Source organism: Phyllopteryx taeniolatus, chromosome 10 (genome assembly GCF_024500385.1).
Source record: "Phyllopteryx taeniolatus isolate TA_2022b chromosome 10, UOR_Ptae_1.2, whole genome shotgun sequence".
Classification (NCBI taxonomy): Eukaryota; Metazoa; Chordata; class Actinopteri; order Syngnathiformes; family Syngnathidae; genus Phyllopteryx; species Phyllopteryx taeniolatus.
In genome coordinates this window covers 10,288,943-10,299,431 of record NC_084511.1, presented here as the reverse complement: position 1 = coordinate 10,299,431, position 10,489 = coordinate 10,288,943, and the positions used below count along the sequence as shown (strand labels likewise).

At 43.4% G+C, this 10,489-nt stretch overlaps 2 protein-coding genes and 2 non-coding genes across 5 annotated transcripts; 2 read left to right on the top strand and 2 right to left on the bottom strand.

Annotated features, from left to right (window-relative positions):
- Positions 1 to 347: 347 nt before the first annotated feature.
- gla (galactosidase, alpha) lies at positions 348 to 6,295 on the top strand. Of its 2 annotated transcripts, XM_061787935.1 has the most exons (8): positions 348 to 586; positions 1,854 to 2,028; positions 2,315 to 2,489; positions 3,697 to 3,788; positions 4,360 to 4,521; positions 4,586 to 4,783; positions 4,862 to 5,035; positions 5,398 to 6,295. In XM_061787935.1, the coding sequence occupies exons 1-8, from the start codon at positions 423 to 425 to the stop codon at positions 5,467 to 5,469; spliced, it is 1,212 nt and encodes a 403-aa protein (XP_061643919.1). In that variant the 5' UTR covers positions 348 to 422; the 3' UTR covers positions 5,470 to 6,295. The 2 variants fall into 2 exon arrangements, with proteins under 2 accessions (XP_061643919.1, XP_061643918.1); XM_061787934.1 differs by having other exon boundaries at positions 4,862 to 6,295.
- On the bottom strand, positions 700 to 772 carry trnav-cac (transfer RNA valine (anticodon CAC)). The gene has a single exon. It is a non-coding gene; the product is annotated as a tRNA-Val (tRNA).
- Positions 974 to 1,046, top strand: trnav-cac (transfer RNA valine (anticodon CAC)). The gene has a single exon. It is a non-coding gene; the product is annotated as a tRNA-Val (tRNA).
- Positions 6,296 to 6,458: 163 nt separating the features above from the next.
- Positions 6,459 to 10,431, bottom strand: rpl36a (ribosomal protein L36A). The gene is made up of 5 exons (XM_061787937.1): positions 10,314 to 10,431; positions 9,719 to 9,824; positions 8,268 to 8,335; positions 8,075 to 8,197; positions 6,459 to 6,544 (listed from the first exon to the last, which is right to left on the bottom strand). Exons 1-5 carry the CDS (start codon positions 10,314 to 10,316, stop codon positions 6,524 to 6,526), a joined length of 321 nt encoding a protein of 106 aa, XP_061643921.1. The 5' UTR covers positions 10,317 to 10,431; the 3' UTR covers positions 6,459 to 6,523.
- Positions 10,432 to 10,489: the final 58 nt, after the last annotated feature.

Here is a 10,489-nt window from a genome sequence, read left to right as displayed (position 1 = left end):
TGTATACTATATGTAATTACAGTATATGAGGTAATCTTTCATTTATATGGGTTCACAGTAGCGCCCCCCCCCCCCCCCCGAGGGAAGTCACTACGATGTGGCCCGTGACAAAAATGAGTTTGACACCCCTGCTATAAAGCATGGCTTCGTTCCAACGAACTTTGATGTCAAACGTTCCTTGATGCCTGGGGACTCGCGTTTCTTGGTTGCAAACGTAGCTGATAGCGAGACGTTGAAATGTCCATGTGGACGTCTAAATGTCTTAAATGTCCAATCGCCTCGCTAGTAAAGACGAGCTCCCACGTCATTGGGTAAGATTAATGTCAATCAACTGAGACAGGCGGGGAAATCCCGAAGCCAGGAAGTACTGTTGACCAAAAACAGCCGGAAAATGTAATGCTATGCCGGAGAAATAAAAAAATATGTCCCTCGCAGCCTGCCCGTGGATGCTGTTTGTCGTGGGTTTGTGGAGCCACGGCGTAGCTCTCGACAACGGCCTGGCGAGGACCCCCACGATGGGTTGGCTGCACTGGGAGAGGTTCATGTGTAACACCGACTGCGACGCGGACCCGGAAAACTGCATTAGGTATGACGCAAAAGGCCTGTTAAATGAAGACGAAGAGAAAAAAACAATTGTGCTTTTTTTTTAAAGGGTGTAGTTTACCTGCAACTGTCACAAAATATTTAAAAACATAGCTGTGTTTCCGCCCGGTTTCGAACCGGGGACCTTTCGCGTGTGAGGCGAACGTGATAACCACTACACTACGGAAACTGACAGCAACAACGCGAATCCCTGCAATCATACAGTAGCGACCAACACTAAGCATTTCGTGTCGTCGCTTAATTCCGCCTGGAGCGTCACGAATTTAGCCGTGAAAGGTGAGCCATGTCAAGGAAGAGTGTCGAGAATTTCTGCCCGCGCGGTTTTGCGACATTCACTCACTAATACAATTGTAGGCCCACTAATAAACCAGTTTCCGTAGTGTAGTGGTTATCACGTTCGCCTCACACGCGAAAGGTCCCCGGTTCGAAACCGGGCGGAAACACTTTTTTCAGTTTTTAATTTTGGGACAGTTGCAACTGGCCATTAACGAGAAAACTACATATATTAACTTTCAGCCATTCATCTAAGACAGTGTTGCCCAATTTTTATTGAGTCAAAGCACATATTTTACAGTTGAAAATCTCGCGGCACACCAGTTTGACAAAAAATTAATGTCACAAGTATACAAAATCTCAATTTAGCAAGAAAAAAAACAACAATGCACTCGGTGTGAAATCTGGCCTTGTTTAGTTGAACACAAAGCTTTTCCTTCTACAAAGGGCAACAGGTGGTTCCATCATTAATAGTAGTTTTCTGCCATCTAGTGGAAAAGCAATTCACTGTTATGCCTGTCAAAGATGTGACCAACTACGTCGCGACACACTGTAGATGAAAAATGGACGTTATTTGTTAATAATTTACAGACCGGTTAGGTGAAATTGGATAATTTCACATGGTTGGGAATCAGTGATTTAATCAATAGATCCTTGAGTAATTTGAGCTTCAAAAAGTCAACTATACGCAAGTATGAATTAAAATGACAGAACTAACAAATCTGTAATGTTGTCCACATGCAATGTTTTGAAATATAAATAAATTAAATGAGGTTAATTGGATCTCAATTTTTATATCACAAAAACCTGGCATTTGAACAGGGGTGTGTAGACTTTTTATATACACTCTAGCTGTATGTTGTGATAAGACTCCGGTTCCTACCATACACTGATCAAAATGGACATATAGATATTTCCCATGTATGTGACAGTAAACATACAGTAATGATATCCTAACATATTTTGTGTTCTCCTAGTGAACGTCTGTACATGCAGATGGCAGACATCATGGCAGCTGAGGGCTGGAAGGAGGCCGGCTACCGGTATGTCTGCATTGACGACTGCTGGATGGGTCCGAGTCGAGACGCAGGGGGCCGCCTGCAAGCGGACCCTCGCAGGTTCCAGGGGGGCATCAAGAAACTGGCCGACTATGTGAGTGCTTTGTATACAAAAGATGAGTGAGGTGAATATTAATCCCACAAGGGCCTTTATCTGTATTCTATTCACTGCTGTATTGGCCAGTGATTCTCAGTGTGGTACCAAACTCCCTTTAGTAGTAATGCAGGACAGAACATTTGATTACAGTTCAGTTGTATTTAATTTTTAAGTATCTTTGCATTCAATCTCCTGTAACAGTTTTTAAATCATGTAAAATTCTTATTGCAATACTGACCACTCCTGGAGACTCTCAGTTTGAACGTAACAGCTTTGGTTCCAGGTGCATTCAAAGGGTCTGAAGTTGGGCATCTATGCAGATGTGGGCAGAACCACCTGTGCCGGATACCCTGGCAGTCTGGGTCACTATGACACAGACGCTCAGACCTTTGCTGAGTGGGAAGTGGACCTGCTCAAGTTTGATGGCTGCTCCATGGATGGAACTTTGCTTGAGGAAGGCAAGCATGTCCTCCAGCTATTTTAACAGGTGTCCATTCTGTGATTTGCAGGAACATGTTTTCCATAATTTTGTCAAGTAGGAAACTAAAAGGTTTGAATACTCTTCTTACTGATGATTTGAACCTCTTAGTCGTTTTCTCTGGTTCATTTGTGGGGCCAAATACAAGACAAAAAATGCAACTACCAACTCTGAATATTTTTATTCAACGAAGCCAAGTTGGCTGTTTATATCCGTCAAAGAGACTAATTGCACTCTGGCCCAACTTTAACACCATGGCCTTGTTGAAGTGCAACAAAGGTGTGGGTGCCTTTGGGGTTTTGCTTCTACAAGACCACAAGATACTTGAATACTTTTTCCCTTGCCACTGTTCTCTATATGAATTGCACTCATTCCATGTTGCCGCTCTACAAACGGGACAGACCTGAAAAAAATGTGAAAAGCCTGGCTTTTACAAGCACTTTCACACAGAATCTCAGCAAAATGGGCACGTTAGACAAAACACAAGACCCAGCACTTATTTGCGTTTTACACAAATATATCGCTGCAATGTCAAACATATGACCTGTGCAAAGTTGTGGCCTTATTATTGCACTGTCCCACCTGCTAATACCTCTGAAGGAAGGCTAGTGCATCCTAACTAAGCCTTGTTGCATGAACTGATGAAGCCTGCTCGAGGAAAAACGTCTTCTAAGACGAACGGAACGGTCCAGTTGCGATCAATTCAATGCCGAGAATGAAATGACCTGGATGAATGAGAATATTCACGGGCAAACATCTGAACAAGAAAATTGCCAGGGTTGACTTCATCACCACCACCTTTGCGGGAACTGTGTGAGCGGGACTACTGCCTGAAGGACTTGATTTTCAACTTCTTTTCAGGCTTGTGCCATGCAACAGCAACATGGGGGAAAAAAAGTTGGGAAAATGAGAGCCTTTTACGGTCTTGATCACACTGCCTTTTCACAAAACTGTCACATCAGAGACACAGTAGTAAAGGTGTCATTTATTCACCTATGAGAGAATTCAATGTAAAATTGAACATACGGAATTGTGGAATTCGAGTCGTCCCACGTGATACTACTGATCAAGGCGGAGAATTGCTGGGACTGACTTTGGTCCACCATTCCGCATCAGAAAAATAACAGCTTTTACCCCCACTGGCAGTGAAGGAAGTCTAACATAGTATATAATTTGTTTTGGTTTAGGCTATGTGAATATGTCCAAAGCTCTGAACAGAACCGGAAGACCCATCCTATATTCTTGTGAGTGGCCTTTGTACGAGTGGCCTTTCCAGAAGGTGAGTAAAGGCTTCCTTATACTTGCATGGACGGCGACCGCGGCTATCCCGCGTGCAATTTGCCTTTATACTCGAGCTCAATTTTGAAAATGTACTGCAGTTCTCCTCCAAGTCGGCTAGAACAACACAGGGTGGAGTTTCCTCTGCATTTTTGGGCCATTTCCAGTAGCCGTTTTTACTTTCCTTTCTGTAAAAAGAAACAAAGCAACAACAATGACGATCGTGGAACTGTGTCTGCAAGAACAAATGGACCTACATGACCAGATGATATGTTTAATTATGCTGCAAAATCAATCAAGGCGGCGTAGATGGTATGTAGAACCAAGGGGCATGCTGACGAAACCATCACAGCATGTGACTAAAACGGACCAATCACAAGAGGTGATCTCCGCGGGATTCTACGCACAGCAAAAATTTTTGACGTGTGAGAGGCCAATGCGTCGGTCACGTGATGCAATGCGGGCGTTGTCGGCCGCGCGAGCGCGGAAGTATAAAGACTAAACACGTGACCAAACATACTCGAACTGGACCATCAAGACATTGGTAAAGTTGGAGCCTGTGTGACCCCCAGCCGAACTACAACGCCGTTGCAGAGACCTGCAACCAGTGGCGCAACTTTGCCGACGTCTACGACTCATGGAGCAGCATCAAGTCCATCCTGGACTGGACCGTTACCCATCAGGACATCATTGTACCCTCAGCCGGTCCCGGGGGCTGGAATGACCCAGATATGGTACACCCGTCTTGGATTTAAGCCTGTAGTCAACCCCCTAAGACAAGCGCTCTATGGTTTCTAGCTGGTGATCGGGAACTTTGGCCTGAGTCTGGACCAGCAGGAGTCCCATATGGCGCTATGGGCCATCATGGCGGCCCCGCTGCTCATGTCAAACGACCTGAGGTCCATCTGTCGGCGCTCGAAGGAGCTGCTGCAGAACCGCCACATCATCTCCATCAGCCAGGACAAGCTGGGAAAACAGGGCTTCCGCACAGCCAAGGTGGGTCCTTAAACACCTCACAGTGGAATATTACATTCATTCTAAGTTTGTGTGTTTCACTCCCCTCCCCCTCCAAAGGTAGAGCATTTTGAGGTGTGGGAGAGGCCTCTGTCCAATGGGAGGCTTGCCATAGCAGCACTCAACACACAGGAGATAGGAGGCCCACGGAGGTTCTCCTTACAAGCGGCTCCCGGCTGGAAGATGTGTACCCCGCTTTGCAACGTCACGCAGATTCTGCCCCAATATGAGGTGGTGGGTGTTCAGATCGGACACTGGGTCTCCGTTAACCCTTCAGGCACTGCTCTGTTTGTGATCATGCCCACCAGCAGCTATGAAAAGAGATTCATTCAGATGCAATGGCCAGAAAAAGACACTTCTATAGATCATAGAAAAAACTTTCAATTATAATTAACTTCACACCCATCTGATCGGTCTGACAGCCAATAATTATTTTAAAAAATAATAAATAAAAATACGTCAGCGGTGTGGGACAAGACGACACGTCTGAGACAGACAGCACGTAAAGCCTGGATCAGACTACAAGACAAATTTGTTTTTTCATGATTACACTGTCAGACTACTGCAATAAAATCTTCACATCCACTCTTTCACAGGGATTTCTCGTCAACTCAAACGCGACCGGATACACCTCACCATGGCGACAACGCAGCGAGTGGATTATATAAGAATAAAATGTGGATAAACGCGTGGTGGTGCTCGGGAGATTACGTTCATTTAAAGATTCCTTGAGGTTATGTTCACATAACTTTTAATACGGTATGGCTCGCAAGCAGGCTACAAAATGTTATGTAGCCTAGCAAGCTGGTGCTAGCACTAATGGTTGTACGTAAACATGCCGTGTGATGTTGAATCTTGCTAAAGTTTCAGTGTGTGTGTGTGTGTAATGGTTGTACGTAAACATGCCGTGTGATGTTGAATCTTGCTAAAGTTTCAGTGTGTGTGTGTGTGCGAGAAGTAATTTAATTACAATAAAGTAATTTAATTACACTTAAGTTAGCACCCATTATTTCTGTCATGTTGCAATGTTGGTTTGACCTGACTGATTAGAATACATGACCTGACTAGAGCAGTGATTTCCAACCTTTATGGAGCCAAGGCACATTTTACAATTGGAAAATCTTATAGCACACCAACATACCAATGTCACAAAACATAGATATACAGTAATTACTTTATGTACTTCCTGCCATCTAATAGAAGAGCATTTATTTGTTTTGTTACTTATGCCTCACTGGCATAAATAGAACAAAGATACATATTTCTTGGAAACGAATAATTTTTTGAGCAGTTAATAAAATAATTTCCCACGGCACACCTGAAGATCACTCATGGCACATTAATGTGCCACGGCACACTGGTTGGGAATCACTGGACTAGAATACTTTTGAAGATACTCAGTATACAGTACATAACTATATGCAGTAAATTAACAAGTCATTTAAATAGACACATTGCTCCATCTAGTGATCGGATCAGTTTTTTAAACTTGCATATCGGCCCCAAAAATCCTTAGTGTAAAGCCTAATTATAACCTATGCAGAGTTGTGATGGTGTGCCATTATAGGCCACCAACTTGTCACTTCAATGAAACTCGCATGACTGATTTTTCATATTGAGCATCACAAAAGGCACAGCGAAGGTGACTGAGAAGAGGTATGGTAAATCTGAACACATTTATTGAAAATTGTGACAACTTGACCCAGAAGAGTGCACCAGAGCTTAGAACTGGATGACCTGGCCCTGTTGAGAGAACACAAAGATGTGTCAGGAAGGGGTAAACAAGATGAACAAAAAAATAGATGTTTCTTTTAACTGCTCAAATACAATGTCAATGGCAGTAATGTGGCTATAAGATGCGGCAAGTGGAAAACAAATGTTCAAAGGGTCAAGTCACGTCACCAAAGTCATCTTGTTTGACATTTGGACAGTGAGGCATGACGAACATGCTTTATTTACATTCCATTTTTGAAGCCTGAGTAATTCAACTTTCAATTCCACTTTATCTTGTTGCCTCTCCATGAACTCTGCAGCTTTTGTACTTTCATCATTGTGCAAAGAGCAGCTTGATTTTTAAAGCTAAAAGCTGTGAGACAACCCACATGGTACCACTAATCGCACATCAAGTATGATAACTGTAGAAAAGGAAATGTCCTAGGAAAGGGTCTGGCTGCTCAGTGCAATATGAATAATACAAATACACGTCTGCACCACACAACCCTGAACTCAAGTAAAAGCTCAAAAAGCCTCTGGGCCAGTGGTTCAACTGTTGTCACCCTGGGACCTGCATTTCCCAATTGTTGGAAAGCCACGACACACATTCACAGAAGTTAATAAAGATTTGTTTGTTAAAAAAAATAGGCTCTAAATTCACAAGTAGAGTATATTATATTTTTAAATGCCCTTTCAAATGTTTACCACCAAAGGCTGAGCTGTACCTTTTATTGTTTGAGTAAAATAGTGGCAAGAAGCTGTACTTTATTTTATTTTACAGAGTAAAATAGTGGCTAGAGATCAGCCTTGCAATGGTGGACGCAGTTGCAGCCTGCATCAAAGTGCCAGTATATGAGATTTTGACGTACCATCATCCAAAATATCTGTGTATGGATTAATATAATTTTGCCAACCCTGGTTAAATGCACCAAGCAGCTGTTCAATGTGGACACGCCAGTATCGTAAGACGCGGGATTCCCCCCGCCCCATAATCCGGAACAATCAGTGATACTGTTGTGATGAGTCAACGTTCAGTGATTTCTGTAACATATTTCATTCTTGTTGTGTTGTACTCAGGTTAAAGTGGCCATTCCAACTAGACTTTTCCGTTAGACAGATTTTTATTTTGGGTAAATCTTGTCATGTTGCTACTACTATGTTCCGTGTGGGAACTTAGTATACCTCTACACTGTACCAGGAAAAATCAGGAAATGAATAAATGTAACTTTTTTACTAGGTGTCAGCGATCCACCAAAACTGGGTCTCCGCGTTTTATTACCCTGTTGACACCCATAGTTGACAATTACTGCTCTAGGTGACCGTCATCCTGCAGACACCTTAATGTTAAAACAGTGATCTTAAAGGTTTTATGAGGAACAGTTTGAGATTGGAATGCATTTACTACTTTCCTATGGGAGTTACTGTTATAGAATTGTGTGTTATACCAGAGCTTTGAAAGCTTTTTAGTGTAAATTCACACTAATGGAGAACCAGTTACCAAGACTAGCTCAACGAAGAAGCATCTTGGCTCAACAAAGAAGCACCTTCTGTCTGTCTTACCTTCCTCTTCTTGTCACCGCCCAACTCAAAGTGCTTGCAGCGCTTGATGGCCAGCATTCTCTTGGATCTGCAGTTGGCCTCCATGCACTCAAGCCTCAGCACAATCTTCTTTGTTGTCTTAGCCTGGAAACAAAGTCAGAGTGTGTGTCAGGCACAGCAGAGCATTGCAATCATTCAAAGAGGTTAAACTCACCTTTTTACGGAAGATGGGCTTGGTCTGACCACCATAGCCGCTCTGCTTCCTGTCGTATCTCCTCTTACCTGAAAGACATGCACTCATTAGCCTCTTTTCCTACCAACCATCCCAGGACTTTTGGGTGTGTGCTTTCCGTACCCACTGTATATGTACATACACATACAGTGGGTACGGAAAGTATACAGAGCCCCTTAAATTTCTCACTCTTTGTTATATTGCAACAATTTGCTAAAATCATTTAAGTTATGTTTCCCTCAGTGTACACACAGCACCCCATATTGACAGACAAAAACAATTGTTGAAATTTTTGCAGATTAAAAAAGAAAAAAATATCACACAGCCATAAGTATTCAGACCCTTTATGTGACACATTTAACTTGGTGCTATCCATTTCTACTGATCATCCTTGAGATGGTTCTACACCTTCATTGGAGTGCAGCTGTTTGATTACTGTACTGATTGGACTTGATTAGGTAAGCCAGACACCTGACTATAAGACCTTACAGTTCACAGTGCATGTCAAGAGTAAATGAGAATTGTGAGGTCAAAGGAACTGCCTGAAGAGCTCAGAGACAGAATTGTTGCAAGGCATAGATCTGGCCAAAGTTACAAAATAAGTTCTGCTGCACTTAAGGTTCCTAAGAGCACAGTGGCCTTCATAATCCTTAAATGGAAGACGTTTGGGACGACCAGAACCCTTCCTAGAGCTGGCTGGCTGGCCAAATTGAGCAATCGGGTGAGAAGAGCCTTGGTGAGAGAGGTAAAGAAGAACCCAAAGATCACCGTGCTCCAGAGATGCAGTCGGGGGATGGGAGAAAGTTCTAGATAGTCAACCATCACTGCTGCCCTCCACCAGTCGGGGCTTTATGGCAGAGTGGCCTGATGGAAGCCTCTTCTCAGTGCAAGACGCATGAAAGCCAAGATGGTGAGAAATAAGATTCTCTGGTCTGATGAGACAAACATCGAACTTTTTGGCCTTAATTCTTAAAGAGGTATGTGTGGAGAAAACCAGGCACTGCCTGGCTCACCTGTCCAAGAGTAGCGAGCGACATTTAGATCATAGTAACAGAGTAAAAGTAACAAGACTTTATTAATAGCAGAAGCGGCGCAAGTTTTTTCTGGTCTCGTCAACTCCTGTGACTTTGAGCGCATAGGCGGAACGGAACCTCGGGCCGCATATTAGTCCACCGCAGAGTAATATTCACAATTACATCTGTTTGTGGATGTGTGGAATGGATCTAGCTGACAGCATTCAAGGAGTACAAAACTGACTGCAAGACCCGTGGGCCAAGGAAATGGCAATTATGACCATGATGCAATGCAGCGTGACAACACCTTTCCAAGCCCTATTGCATACACTACACAGGAAAAACAAAGGGGATGAAGTCACTTGATGCATGCAGTCTAAATCCAGAAAAAAAAAAAAAAACACCTGTCAAGCTACTTACCCTGAGCATAGAGGGAATCCTTGCCCTTCTTGTACTGGGTAACTTTGTGGGGTTGGTGCTTTTTGCACTTCTTGCAGTAGGTCCTGCGGGTCTTCGGGACGTTCACCTGAGGCCATCGCGACCAGACACCGTCAACATTATGACACGACCAATTCACAAATTGAAAATTAAATGTGTAATCGATGAAGTTGTACACGTTGGCAAACCATTTGTACACGCTTCACAAGCTCGGAAACAGCGCCAAAGTATGAGCGCATGCTTTAACGTTGACATCGAAATACTACCGCTGTGAATCCAATGTATGCATTGTTGGTGGCATAGCCATGTAATAATCTCCAGAAAAATAAAATAGAGGTCACATTTAACACCTGAAAGGCAGGCTAAAGGTAAAAACGGCTAGCAGCTAGCGAATACGGTAGCATAATCAGAGGACCTGTTTTCGTCCGAAAACTCAAACATATGTGGCAAATAATGACATCGTTGCGAGTACAAAAGCGTCATTCGCTTATATGAACCACCAAGGCGCATCGATGTTTTATTTAGCCGTGAGATTAACGTCGATTCTTGCAAGTATATCCGTGTCTGCATTTCGTACCATGTTCGCGTCCCGATGCAGAGCAAAAGAGGAAGTCCGCAGCCGGAAGCACTTGTTGAAGCGCAGCACTGCGGCCAGTAACTACACTGCCCCCTAAGGACCAACGTTAACCCGGAGGACCACACATTTAGTGCGCTTTTAAGTGACAAAACGCTTTTTTTAAAAACTACTTGTGT